Below are 14,347 nucleotides of genomic sequence, written 5' to 3' on the forward strand. Positions count from 1 at the left end.
ACACACCTGCAGGGAGGCACCTGTTCCATGGTCCCTCCAGCACCTTCCTCCAGTTCAAACATGCCCGGCTTCCCACGGAACGACACACACAGGGAGCTTCCAAAGCCTGTGCAGAGGGCAGCGGCTTGGAAAGCTCCTTACAAGAGAACATCCCTGTGCAGAGACTTACAACTTGTAACAAGTGCATCCGGACAGTCTGGTAGAGAACTAGTGAATAATTGGGGAAATAAAGGCAGAAGCAGTCAATTGCATATAGTGTTGAGGGAGGGACTTTTTTTCAGTGGCCCTTTAATAATAATTCATTCTCACTAAGCAATTTTTTTCACTGCTCCAGCCAATGAAAGGGAAGCCTTATTGCGGCCCCAGGGTTACAGAGAGTAGGCAGAAGACGACCCTATAGGCCAGAGGAGGTGATGGAGGGGCCTTATTTAACCTTCTTGGGGGCACAGGCTGTCGGTGTGGCCACACTTCTTGCGGCAGTAGACAGCGCGGGGGTACAAGCGGCCATAACCCTTGTGGCAGACCATCCTGTCACACTTGTACTTCGGAGCGAGCTGGCGGAAGGAGGGCCCAATGATGCCACCAGCAGGCGCAGCGCCGGGTGCAGGGTGGACTCTCTCTGAACGTCTCAGTCTGAGAGAGTGCGCCAAGCTCCAGCTGTCTGCCCGCAAAAATCAGTCGCTGCAGCTCAGGCAGGATGCCCTCCTTGTCTTGGATTTTAGCTTTGACATTCTCAGTGGTGTCGCTGGACTCAACCTCAAGGGCGATGGTGTTGTCCGTCAGGGTTTTCACGGGGACCTGCATTGCTGCGTCTGCTGCCGAGGCCGCAGGGACGCCCCAACCCACACAGTCCGCCTGCCCCATTGGGAAGAAAGAGAGTCACCAATTTCTATATTTCTCTTTGCAGGTATTTATCTCATTTAATCCTCTTTTTCAGCCATTAAGGGAGAAGAGCCATTATTCCCCCCATTTTTCAGGTAAGGAAACAGATTTGATGTCACGACAATGTGGTTTTGTGCCTTGTACAGGGTTAGATCTCTGCTAAGTTGGAGAGTCGGGATTTGATCCCGTGTCCCTTGAAATCTTGTCATCACGAGCCTCCTGGAGATGAGTGTTAAAGGTGTTTCACAACTGATATGACAAAGGAGAAATACATATTGTAAGTTTTTACATGAATTAAGCGCATGTACACATGCACATATACATAGACTAGAAATTACATGGAATGCAACTTCCAGACAAAAAAATCAACCAATAAATGAAAACTCCAAGTGTTCAGCCATCTAGAAGTTTTTGGAAAGACCACATGTCCCTCATAGTTAGGCATATTACAGACTCAAATTAATGACAGATTAAACTATTTAACTTCACTTCATCCACTTTTCCTCAAATTGAGTTAAATCTGGAATCATTTTGTGGGGGACTCTCATAAGATAATTATATCACATGGAACTCTCTTGGGGAAATGCTTCCCTTTTGAGAGCGAAGCCTAAAACGTACAAGGTGATAACAAAATCACAGAATGAAGCCGACCAATCGATGCGTGGTTACTGGGCGCCTGCAACATACCCATCACTGTGCCAAGGGCTGTTTAGGGTGGTGGGAACAGAGAATAAGTCACGGGGCAACCTAACAGTCAAGGGATTTAAACCAGCAGCAAAAGACAATAATTAAGACTTTCAGTCAACCGAATAATTATTCATTTCACTACTGTGCGTTACATTAAAATAGTCTCTAATGCCAGCTCGGTGGTGGGTACTAAGACGAGTAAAACCAGGTCCTGCCTTCAAGGAACGTACTGTCTAGAAATGAGAAGTTCAGGGAAGAGGGAATGTTAGTGAGTTGAAAATCAGGAAAGATTTTTTGAAGAGGGCAGTATTTGGTCCAAAGAAATTACCTTAAAATTTCTTGTTGTCATTATTGTTAATAAATAAAAAATTTAAACTTCCATGTGACTAAACAGTATAATAGAAAAGGGATGGCTGTCCTGAATATATAAAGATCTCCTATGAATAAATAATAAGAAGCCAGAAAAAGCCAACAGGAAAATAACAGGGCGCATATGGCAGGCAATCATACTCAAGTGTACTTGAATACTCGAAAGACTACCCAAATGGCCAATAAACATTTAAAAATATGCCCAACCTCACTAATTATCAGGGAAAGAAATAAAAACAAGATGAATATTCTTTATCCAACTGATTAGCAAACGATTTAAAAACTGGCGGTAGCGGTTGTTGGGAATGTCTCAGAGAATGGGGTGCTCTCGGAAACAGTTGGCGGAGTATAAAATGGTAAGGTAATTTTGAGAGCAATGTGCTTGTACCTATCAAATTTTGAAATTGCCAGTCCCCGGTGATCCAGTTGTTCCACTTCCAACAATCCATCCCAAAGAAACTGCTAAACTGTGCATAAAAATGTGCATTCACAGCAAATTGTCTGAATCACAAAACATTTCAGAAACCCATCATTACTGTAGAGGCGCAGCTAAAATATATTATGGTTTATCCATTCAGTAAAGTTCTCTGCAGTGGCTGCCTGGTATGAGCTGGATGACTTTGCATAGAAAGTTCTCCAAGACACTGGGAAAGTCGCACAACAACATGTATTATGTGTTTCCTTTTACACTAAAATGTGTGTGTGTCCCTCTCTGAACACATGGGCATTTGTGTGGCTCTAAGAACACAAGAATGACAGCATCGCCTTGTAACTATACCTACCAGTTACCTTTGGGGTGAGGAGGGGAATTGAGGATTAGTGTGGGTGGGGATTTTACTCTGTACTCATGTCTGTTTTCATTAGTTTTCCCAAGGGATATATATTCTTGCAGCATTTATGCACTTTTAAAAATAAAGGAAGCCAGAGGTATTCAAAACAGAGTAGAACAGACAGGAGTCCAAACTGAGACGGATGAGCTTGTCTGTGTGGGAAGGCGAGGCATCCTACCTAGGGCTGGTGAGAGCCGGGGATTGAAGTTTTAAAGAGAAACAAGCGGGACTGAATGACAGCGAACCTTGGAACTAGAGCCAGCCGCTCAGGTTTCTGGCTCCAGCTTCCCAGGGGGGGTCAAGTTCAATAAGGCTAGGAAAGGCCATAAGACCGCAAAATGGCCCCAGGTTAGGACCAGACTGGGACACATTTCCCATCAAACCACCTAAAGTTCTCCCTCACTTTGTCGTTTATTGAACACTGACTCTGCATTGCTCATAATTTGATTGCAAGACCTGTCCGAGGAGGTCAGGATTCCAGGACTTCTCCCACAGCAGAAGTCTAGCAGCCAAATAGAGAGAGGGCTGCCTGAGTCCCCCGTGTCTGCACAACGCCAGTTGGGCCTAGCAGGCATTCTGAGTTTTTCGGGTTTCTCTCCATTGCAGAACCATCTGCAAGGGGAAGTGACATAGGTCTAAGAATCGAAAAGAACGTTGGGAGCTCCTTCCTCCCAGCGATGTCCCATTTCTCTGCATAAAACCCCACTTCCTCACCCAGGCATGACCACTCCTGGTGATCTCCTCCCATTGAAACCCCAGGGACCCACCCTCCCCTGTTCGACCCTGTCACTAAGGCAAGCTGTCGTGTGATGTTCCCACAGCCCACCGAGGCTGCTGCGGGCACTCCTGCGAGCCCCTGCTACTGACAGCACCCCATGCACTTGGGAAAGGGGGCGGTTTATTTGCTAACCCTCCCTCTCACTCCCTTTTCTCAGTCCCCAGGGCATAGCACAGGGCAGACTTTTTCTGGAGTTACCAAGCGCTGGGATTCCTTTGGGAAGGGAATTTCAGCGCAGGGGAGGGAGATCGTGACCAGTCCATGTTGCTAGGGCTTGTGCTCCAGGCCACTGGGGTCACAAGGATTCCAGTTGGCCCTGCCTCTTCTCCCCCAGTGAGACCACTGAACATTTGTTGTTCTTAAAGGTCAGTTCAAATGCTGAAAGGTTTGGAGAGAAAAACCAGAGACGAGTTAATGAACTCCTTTGTGCCTCAGTTTCCTCTTCTGTACACTGTAAAGCAAAAGAGAGAGAACAGCTACTACCAAGAGGGCTACTGTAACTGTGAAATGAGCAACTATATGTAAAGTGTTTAGGGCCTCCTCACACTGCTCCCGGAAGTTCTGGCTGCGAGCCAGCTAACGCATGTCCCTTACCTCACACTGCAGTGGGGGCCGCTCAGCACGGTGAGCAATTGACCCTTTTTCTCCAATAATGTCTATCTGTTGGCTTGGGATCCTTTTTTTGAACTGGTGAGCCTTCGTCCTAGACTCAGTCATCCCACATACAGATTGTCTCCAGTTTGCCTTGGCGTGGGGCCAGAGTTCTCCCATTGTAAGTGGCAGAATCTAACACACTTATTCAGGGCCTAGTGCATGCTCTGTTCCTGAATGCACGCGTGTGCACGCACCTACGCGTATTTAGAGCAAGGATAGAAACCCCTCATCTCAAAGGTGCATATGGTTTTTAATAAGAGCACACCTGATGGACATGTTTGATTGAGAGTCTCAGACGAGACAGGGTCAGCGGAATGCTGGCCATGGGCAAGGTCGGGAAGAATCTGGCCATGAAGATGCAGGATGGCTCGACAATGCCCTGGCATGCGTAGTAGTGACTGAGAAACTGCTCTTGCAGAAATGCATGCTAGAGAGAAGAGCTAGGTTTCATTTTTTATCTTACCCCTTAAAATTGAAAAATATGTAAGCAGGCACAGAGTGGGGTTATCGGTGTTTAGCAAAGACAGGGCAGCCTGTGAAGCTTGGGGAAAAATCCAATATTGCACACATCTCAAGCAGGCCAATCTTATGGAGTGGTCAGCCGCAGGGTGACCCAGGCAACCACACACTCTGTAGCTCTAAAATGACTTCGACTTTATTTGTAGTCAAGGTTCTGCTTTGGGAATGCAAGCGCTGTGGATAGACAGCTGTAAGATGCACGTGTCACTTGATAGATTTAAAGCCTTTTGGAGAAGTTGGAGCACAGAATGGAAGAAGGAAGCGCACAGGACCCTGGGGCACTGGGGGAGAGCAGAGAACCCGGAAGGACCTGAACCTGCCCTACCCTACATGGGGAGCTTTCCATTCACAATCAGTGTGAATATGTCACAATCAGTGTGAATATGTCACAATCAGTGTGACATATTCCAGGCCGTACAACAAACAGTGTCCTGTTTGCTTTTCTGCAAGATGAAAGAATTGGAGCACATCATCCCACGTGGCCTTTGTCTCTCCAGGATCTTAAGAATCTGTCTGTGATGACAGGCATTCTTAATTCTCCTAAACATCACATTGCCACTGTCCAAACCTGAGCAGGACTGATAAAGGGTTGTAGCTAGTTTGACAACTCTGGGCCACTTAAGCTGATGAGGAAGCTGATTGAAACTGGGGTACCTACAAAGACACTGCAAGGCACAGCCGTTCATGCATGCGACCAACGTTCCCTCCCATATTCCAGGCACTGCACCAGGCCCCAGGAATGCAGATGAGTGGTCTGCCCAGAGAAGCCTTCTCCGTGGGGACTAGATCAGTAAGAAACCTACCACTGGAAGCCCACCCTAAAGTACATAGCCATACCTAGGCCAGGCAGCTGCACCAGCCCCGGGCGCCTTTAGGGGGAACAGCAGGTGGGGCTCTGAGCAGTATCTCTTTTCTAAGCAAGGCAAGAGGATTGTAGGAGCTCTCCCCTGACAGACTGGCACAGGGGTGGCCTTTCAAAACAAGCCAAACAGATGTTTCTATTTTAGGGAGCCCCTGACCCGTGCCGGTTGACTCTGCCAATTTTTTTTTTTTTAATGGATAGAAGTGCCCAGCAGGAAAGAACTTGTGAGATTTTGGATGTGGAGGAAGCCCCTCAAAGGGGGCTGCGTCCCCTTAAGGGCACCCCAAAGGGGCTGACCTGCTTTCCGTTTGGAAGAGGAAGACTCTGGCAGTCAGGGTGCCGGAGGGCGCGCGTCTCGGGTAATTTCAGAGCTTTCTCCTCTTGCCTGATGTGGCGACAAGGAGAGATTTGTTCGTTTTATTTATTTATTTTTCAATTTAAAAGATTTTTCTTTATTCCTCCCCCGCCCTTCTTGGCCACTCCGGTTAGGATTTTCCATCTGACTCATAATTCCTTCCGAAAGTAGAGTGGCATTCATAAAAGTGGCGGTTTGGGGGCGGGGGTTGGGGAGCCCCAGGGCGCCTTCACTACCTGCATTCCCACTGAGGCCGGCGCGCGCGGCGGCCCGGGTGGGGAACCCGGCCTGCGCCCGGCGCCCGGGACCGCGGCGACGAGCGCAGCGCCAGCGGCAGGGGCCGAGTGACCGCGCGGCGGGGCAGCGGGTGCGGAGGGTCTGCGGCGGGCAGAGCTGCAGCAGCCTCGGCACCGCCCGCGGGCGCGAGAGTGCGCGGGAGCGGAGGCCGGCGTGCGGGCCACGGGGGGCGTGCGCGCGGGAGGCGGAGCGGGGCTCGCCCCTCGCCGGCGCCTGCCGCCCCGCCGCTGCTCGCTCTCCGGCCGCCGCCAGCACCCCGGGCCCCCACGGCCTTCGCTCCGGGCAGGGAAGGGAGAAAGTGAGAGTCGGTGTCATCAGCATCCTTTGTCAGGAGGGAGGAAACTGGAATCCAGCGGCGGCGAGCGGCAGCTGGGCGGTCACATCTGGGAATGCAAAGCTGACCCCCTCCCCCTCCCCCGCCGCCTCCTCCCTCACCCGGGATCACTTCCGAAGCCACTTCGCCTTCAGCCCCTGCCTCGGCCAGAGGTTTCATTTTTAACTGAGTATTTAAGAAAGCTGGAAGCGTGCGAGGGGGTGGGGTGGGTGGAAATAGCGGCTGCTTCTTTTCCAGGGGTGGATTTCATGGGGATGTGTTCAAGGCAAGAGCGAATTCAGAAGGATATCGACGTCGTGATCCAAAAGTCCAGAGCCGAAAAGGACTGCCTGTTTGCAGGTGAGTTCTAGCCTCTCCGAGCCTCGGACCCTGCGCCTGCTCCCCGGCCGCCCTCCCGTCGCCCCCTTCCCAGTTTGCAGACCGCGACGTGTGTGGCCGGGGGTGGGGGTGGGTCGCACGTCCCCATTCCGGGGTTCGTTCGGCGACAGCTGCTGCAGCGAGAGCGGGAGCCCACAGGGGGAGGGGGCGCCAGCCGGACGGTTCCCTCCCCCTCCCCCCAGTCTGGGGTAGCCCGCAGCCTCGCGGGCAGACCTGGGTGGCCTGGCCGGGGGCCTCGGTTGTATTTTCAGCCCCCGGTGCACTCAGGAGCGCCCGAGCCCGCCGCCCGGCTTTCAGCAGCAGCGACCGGGCGGGGCGGCGGGACCCGGCGGATTTGCGCAACGGGCAGAGCGGCGGCGGCCGGGAACCGAGCCCGCTGCGCTGCGCCGCGCTGGCCGGCTGCGCCGAGGCCCCGCGGGCAGCGTCGGGCCGACCTCGGGCTCCCGCTGGTCCGCCCGGTCCCCTGCTCCTGGCAGCGCGTGGCCCCGAAAGAGCGCGCCCGGCGCGCCAGCGCCCCTTCCCGGCGGCGGCCTCGCGTCCATTTTGCTCCCCCGGGAGCGGGATCGCGCTCGGCTTTCGCAGCCTCCAGCTCGGCGGGGGCCGCTTCCGGCCGCCCCGACCGGGCTATTCCCGCCGTTGCCATGGCGCCCGGCACTTGTTGCGGGGGGCGGCCTCCCGCGGCGCCCGCGCGGGGCATCCCTTCCCACGCGCCAGGGGTCCCCACGGCTCCCCAGCCCGCGCCTCCCGGCGGCGCGGGCGCGCGGCTCCGCCAGCCCGGGGCCCCGGCCCTGACCCCGGGGTAACCCGCCCCGGGGGCAGCTGGCGACCGGACTTCTCTGTTTCAGATTTCAGATACTCCGACTCCACCTTCACCTTCACCTACGTCGGCGGCCCCAAAAGGTATTTGTTTAGAGTTGCTTCATTTCCTGTTCGCACGCTTGTGTTTCCTTTGTTCTCAGTATGTTCTGTGTTTGGTTTTTTTTTTTAACTCTCGTTTCTGCCCTTTAACCACATCCCAAGCCCGAGGTCCTCGGTGTTAAAAAGCAGAGGGGCGATACATGTATGCGATCCAGGCGTTTCTAAGATCAGGCCCCAGGCGGGGAGCAGGACTGCACAGTTCACGGGGACGCTGTAGTTTGCTCTTCGGGCCTTTGGGGGTGGACACAGCCCAGCGCGTGCAAAACCCGAGCCCGGGTGTGAAGGGAGCTGCGCCAGAGACGTAAGACGCCCCGCAGTCCCCAGTGGGGTCGCAGGTAATGAATGATTTTCCTGGCGAGTTGCTGCTCCATCTTTTCCAAGGTTGACATAAACGTGCAGCCTGCCCGTTCTCCATACTTTTTTTTTCCCCCTGGAGTGGTGTTTTTAGTTTTCCCTTTTAGTTGCAGGAGAGCGTTTGGAAGTTACTTGTCGCTGGAGCGGAGGGCTCCTTTCTTGAGGGGGAAGAATGACGTGCACACATTAGCACTGAATTTTTAACCGCGTGAGTCCAAAGGCAGTTTTGTTCTGTTTTCCAATTTTTTTATTTAATTATTTTTCAAGTACATATTTCTGTCTATTACTCCCATCCCATCCCACCCTCGTGCCCCCCCCCCTCCAATTTTCACCCTTCTCAGTTGTTCTCCATGTATCCAAAGGCAGTTTTGTGTTTAGGAGGCAGCCTCGAAGAGAAAGGTGGCCATTAAAACATGCCGTGCTGTCTTCACTTGTAAAGTGAGGATGTGCCCTCCTTTCCGGACACCGTGGCTTAAAGCGGAAAGCGCGGTGGCCTCACGTGCGAGCTCTGTCAGAGGCCTCTGCTAGCTGCGAGGACTTCGTGTTCAGAGTCACCGCGTTCCAAAATTCCTCTTAGCTGATGGAAACGACTGTGAACCTACAGGTCGCAAAAGCAGCTTTCTTCAGTAAATACATTTTTAAAAAGGCTTGGCATTAATGGGACTCTTTGAAGGGCTTCGGGTCCGTGCTGCAGTCCACGTGTGAAAGGTGCTTTAATGAAAATAACCCTCAGATCTCCATATGTACAGTGTGTCTAGGCTTCAGGATTGGAGGGTGTGTGTGTGTGTTGTCTTTTTATTGTGTAGTTTTTTAGTTTTTACTTTTTTTGGATTTATTGGGGTAACACTGGTCAATGACATTCTGTAGGTTTCAGGTGTACAATTCTATAATCCATCATCAGTATATTGTATTGTGTGTTCACTGTCCCAAGCAGGATTGGTATTTTGAGTTGATTTACTACTTGAAAATATAACACATCCTATGTACTTATTGGGAGAGAATAAAATGATAGTACTTCTTAATTTACCATCACCTTTGTAATTATGAATAAAAAGGGTAATTAAATTAGAGAAGATTCAACTAAATTAACACTGCTCCTACCCTTATTACCCAGAGAACGTTGGTGTATGACTAATGTCTTCTCTGGTTATTTTACCAGCTAAGATAGAAGCATACCTCTGCTACCCTGTGGGTTTGGTTCCCAATCACCGAAATAAAGTGAATAAAGCAGTGAAGCTAATCACAGGAGTATTTTGGTTTCCCAGTGTGTGTAAAAGTTACGTCACACTGTACCGCAGCCGGTTAAGTGTGCAGTGGCATTGTGTCTAAAAACACAACGTGTCTGCCTTAAATTTAAAAATTACTGGACTGCTAAAAACATGTTAACCATCACCTGAGCCATCAGCTAGGTCCTTATCTTTCTGTTGGTGGAGGGTCTTACTTCCAATCTGTAAACATCACAAGGTCTGGGAGTGCGGGGAGCCAAGGTTACACCTATGCGCCTGTGTGGAAGACGTTCCCTGTGCGACCGAGCAGGTCTGCACCTGCTTCAGCCCTGTCTTGCAGTCGCTCCTCTGGTGAGAGGTGTGGGCTGGGCGCACACCCTGGATGCGCTTCTCACCTCTGCAGCTTTATCATTTCCAGCAAGATTCCCGAGCTCTTGTAGCCTCAGTTTACTTGTCTGTGCAATGAGAGAGGGTTGCTTTTAAAGTGAGAGATGTTTGCTTTTCTGTGCAGTCCTGTGAAGGGTCATGTTTTCCTTTGTCCCCGACTGAAATACCTGGGACCCGGGCTTCTAAGGTGGAAAGGCCTGTTAGAGACGAAAAGTAACCAGTGCAGCGGTTGCCCCGGCGGCTCTGTCTTCTCAGAAGCTGGTTCTGCGCGCAGTGCAGTGTTAAAAGGCTGACTGGGTGCATCAGTACCGGTCCTTTTAATGGTAACCCACTTCGGGGTTCGTAGCAGAGAAGGCATTTTTTTCTGAAAATAAAAATATGAACAAATATTGTTCAGCTCCATTTGAGTCTGTATTTATAATGCACTTCTCATTGTGCTGGCTCAGTAGAGCACTTAAAATAATCTTGTTCTCTTTTTATTTAATGTGCTATCAACTTAAAATATTTCATTAATAGTGCCATTTCCGGTAAATTAGACTTCACCATTAAAGGAATTTTAGGGCGAGGTAGTACATGTTTATCTCGCATCTAACCCATTGAGAACAAACTTCAAGAATAAATTTCAGTTCAGGTTGTATGTTGATAAAACTTAATATACCATTACCTTTCTGACACTCTCCAAGAGTGAGTTCCACTTTGTTCTGAAGGCAGGGATGGATCTTACATATTCCTATTCAAAAAAAGAAGAGATATTGAGGGTTTTTTTTATGTGTCCTCTTTTGTGTCTCTGTGGGTTAAGAAGAAATGCCAAGAGGTGACAGCGTGGGGCCTGGCTGGTGCCCTGGTAAGGTGGCCTTTCGAGTGGAGGTTGTCGTTTATTCTGACTTCAGGAGGAAGGAGAGGGAGCAGAGTCAGCTGGAAAACCAAGTTCATTGAGTTTCCCTCAGGGGAGGGCTCATGGAATTATTTTACTCTCCCCTCAGGGGGATGTGCAAAGCGAGGCTCCATGTTTAAGGAACGTGCCCAGGCTGGCTCGGCAAAATGAGGGGGCCGCCTTGGCAAAATGAGGGGGCCGCCTTGTGTGGCTGCTCTGTCTGGCTGGAGGCCTGTGCTCATTCCTCCACATGAGTGTCCCCAGCCTCTGAGCACAGAGGCACCTTCCCATCAGAAAATGAGGCCGGTCTTTTCGTGAGAGCGGAGTTCCAGTGTCATCTGACTGAGAAACAATGAGAAAGGGCACGTGTTAAGTGTTATGCGTTTGGTTATTAGCATCATCTACATGTGCTTGAAAACTTGTGTGCATGTCCGGCAAGACCAATCCATTTCAGCAGTGGTCTTTGTAACACCTCTGATTCCTGGGCTCCTGGGAGACCTGCCCCGGGGCCAGGGCCCGCTGTGGGCTCCTTCCCTGGGCTGTTGCCGTTTCAGGGGGGTGCCAAGACCTGTAAACCAGGGGCCTCAGCTGTACGCAGTTTGTGAGTGTGGGCGAAAGTTGTCCTTCCCTGTGCCGTCATGCTGGTGGTCTGCCTCGTCCTTTGTCCCTTGCTCTTGGCCATAAACCCCTTGAGGCCACAAAGATTAGGGATTCTGGTCCTTCGCCTCCCTCCTGGGACACCTGCCCAGGAACAGGTGAAGGAACAAGCTAAAGGGATCAAGTGGGTGGTGACAGCTACTGAGGGGATGAGCAATCGCTGAGTCTCTGGGGCCCAGGAGAGCAGGAGGGACCTCCCGCCCCCACCCCATTCCCCCACCCTGTTCCCCGACCCCTCCACTGGCCTGGCCTGGCCTGGCCCAACCCCTGTGGAGTTCATACGCAAATAGTGACTGTTTATTGTAAAAAGAAATATAGAGAAAGATAAACCAAAAAGATGATTTCTCCACCTTTTATTAGTGTTTAGAATTTATTCTTAAAGAATTTTTGTCTGTCTACATGCCTGTAAGATCTATGTGTCCAGATGCCATGTGCTCTCACTCATATGTGGACTCTCATGAACAAACTGAACTAACACGGAAATTGGGGACAGACTCATAGATGGAGAGAGCAGGTTGGCCGCTAGAGGCAGGGGGAGGTTAGCGGGTGGAGGGATTAAGCCAAAAGGGAAAAGGACTCAGGGACACAGACAAGTGTGGCGATTGCTACGGGGAGGGAAGTATAAGAGGACTGAATGGTACTGGGAAAAATACAATAAAGATTAAATTTAAAAAAAGATACATGTGTCTAAAGACTGTATTATACTCTCTTGAGGTCTCACAACTTGTCACCCAAGAATATAACAATGTCTGTCTTTTGGACAGGCTAGGAGAATAAAGAAATGTTTATTAAATTGGGAGTTTTTCCAATCCAGGGACGTGACTCTGTGTAAGGAATCTAATATTTGTATTAGAAATGGTTCATATGTTAGGAATCTAATACTGGGCAGGTGTCCTGAGTTGCCAGCACAGGTGCCCCTTTACCGCACAAAAAGACAGCCTTTCCCATGGTCGGGGGAGAAGAAGGGCGTGGTTTGAAGTGCGCCCTTGCGGTGCTCACCCCGCTGTTCCGGAGCACCCACTGGGCCACTACAGTGCTGCTACTCCATGGCCCCGTGCACTTTGGATGTGCACCCTGAGGTCTGCCACCTCCTCCCGCCCCTAGGNATTAAATTGGGAGTTTTTCCAATCCAGGGACGTGACTCTGTGTAAGGAATCTAATATTTGTATTAGAAATGGTTCATATGTTAGGAATCTAATACTGGGCAGGTGTCCTGAGTTGCCAGCACAGGTGCCCCTTTACCGCACAAAAAGACAGCCTTTCTCATGGTCGGGGGAGAAGAAGGGCGTGGTTTGAAGTGCGCCCTTGCGGTGCTCACCCCGCTGTTCCGGAGCACCCACTGGGCCACTACAGTGCTGCTACTCCACGGCCCCGTGCACTTTGGATGTGCACCCTGAGGTCTGCCACCTCCTCCCGCCCCTAGGCCTTTGCACGTGCTGCCTGGAACACCATCTACACACGACATGCCCTTCCCCCTCTCAGTCCTAGTCAGCCTGCCCTGCTCAGACCTCCCTGAGTCCAGGTCCCCTCGGAGGAGCCTTGCCCTGTAGCCTCTCCCCTGCCTAGTTCCGCCAGGTGTGTCTAAAGCCATGTTGTCACAATGTATCATTAGCACTTGTTCACTTAGTATCTATCTGAAGGTGGAGGCTGGGCCCTCTGGCTCAGTGTAGTTTGCCCAGCCCCTGGCTCTTGGCCTCGCACACTGTATTTTCTCAGTGAGATGTTGAATGAATTACTAAATCAGTGCATTACAGAAGTTGCCTAGCCGGAGTTGCAAGTCCTGTTCTCTGGGTCACGTGCTCACATGATTTCTGGGGAAAGACAGACAATGCAAATTGTTTAGGATAATAGTTATGGGAACTGGCAAACTGGAGAGTTTGGACTCGAAAAGTTTTTGATTCAGTTTTTAAAAATGAACACCCTGGTGATCAAGTAGATTTTGGGGGGGGCGGGTCGGTGAGGGATGATCCCTGGCGTATAATTTCTTACTCATGGGAGGCCGTGAGAAAAGGTCTCCTTGATTGCCAAGTGCATTTGTTTTCCTTTGACTCTCAGAAAGGAGACGGGGCCAAGCCTGCAGGAGTGGGGGTGGGGGATGAGAGGTCGTCCCATCCTCCCCAAAAGAGTCATCAGCTTTCATTAGGAAAGAAGTACATGCTCGTTCTGGAAGTCTGGAGCCAGGCAATTACTTTGAGACTATCAAGTGCTCTTCAAGGTTTCAGAATGAAAAGAAGCCTCAGTTTTAGAAATTAAAATTTAGTTGGTTTCTCTTGGCAGTGGGTTCTTGCCATTATAATTTTGTCATATCAATTATTATCCAAAACGACGACTTAAAAAAATATGCCCATCGGAGCCCTGGGGAGCACCCAGGAAAGCCAGGTGCCTGGTGGGAGGGAGCGTGGAGGAAGCTGAGTGGGCGAGATCGTGGCTCATGTAGCCGTCTCTCTGAAGGCCGCTCTGGCTCTGTTCTGTGTAAACTTTTCTTTGAAAAAGGTTTTTGTTGTTAAATGAGGTTTAAAACCGCTGACCTAAAATGACCACCAAATTTAACACAAGTATAACTTTATGGAAGGGTCTATATTAACAAAATGTGTAAACTCCATTTATTTCATGGATTAAGAGAGTACTTCCAATCATGTTTATTGGGCATACTCTGGTGTCCTTTTTGCCTGCCCGACACCCTGCGTTTGCAGCGGAGATGAGTAGGTATTTTGTTTCACATTGTGTGGTGACAGATACTGAGGCCCGGGTGTTTAAATGACTCCTCGTTACTGAGAAGCAGTTGACTGCGGTGTGAGTCCGTTTTCCTGGGCTGGTTAGGGGGCACTGGTTGACGGAAGAAGTTGGGAGTGTTTTCGGGACGGGAGTGGCAGCTGAGAGAAGTCTGTCCGGCTGGTATGGGAAAGCTGCTGGTTGGCGTGTGCGGTGCCAGAGGCCAGGGCTGTGCAGGAATAGTCAGGAGATTATGTACATTGGCTGTGCAACA

General features: G+C 50.7%; 1 protein-coding gene and 1 pseudogene across 3 annotated transcripts in view; one reads left to right on the top strand and one right to left on the bottom strand.

Annotated features, from left to right (window-relative positions):
* Positions 1-388: 388 nt before the first annotated feature.
* LOC118981724 (ubiquitin-like) lies at positions 389-903 on the bottom strand (annotated as a pseudogene).
* Positions 904-947: 44 nt separating this feature from the next.
* Positions 948-14,347, top strand: part of PARP8 (poly(ADP-ribose) polymerase family member 8) — a 143,997-nt gene continuing 130,597 nt past the window's right edge. For 2 of the 3 annotated variants that reach the window (XM_037038548.1, XM_037038549.1), the window contains exons 1-3: positions 948-977; positions 6,805-6,906; positions 7,791-7,845. In XM_037038548.1, coding sequence (XP_036894443.1) covers positions 6,816-6,906; positions 7,791-7,845 — 146 coding nt within the window. In that variant the 5' untranslated portion in view covers positions 948-977; positions 6,805-6,815. Of the gene's footprint in view, positions 978-6,437; positions 6,720-6,804; positions 6,907-7,790; positions 7,846-14,347 lie in introns of those variants that run through there. The other variant, XM_037038550.1, reaches the window with a different exon arrangement.

The sequence above is a fragment of the Sturnira hondurensis genome, unplaced genomic scaffold (genome assembly GCF_014824575.4).
Source record: "Sturnira hondurensis isolate 20B ecotype Veracruz unplaced genomic scaffold, ASM1482457v3 Scaffold0024400, whole genome shotgun sequence".
In the NCBI taxonomy this organism is placed as follows: Eukaryota; Metazoa; Chordata; class Mammalia; order Chiroptera; family Phyllostomidae; genus Sturnira; species Sturnira hondurensis.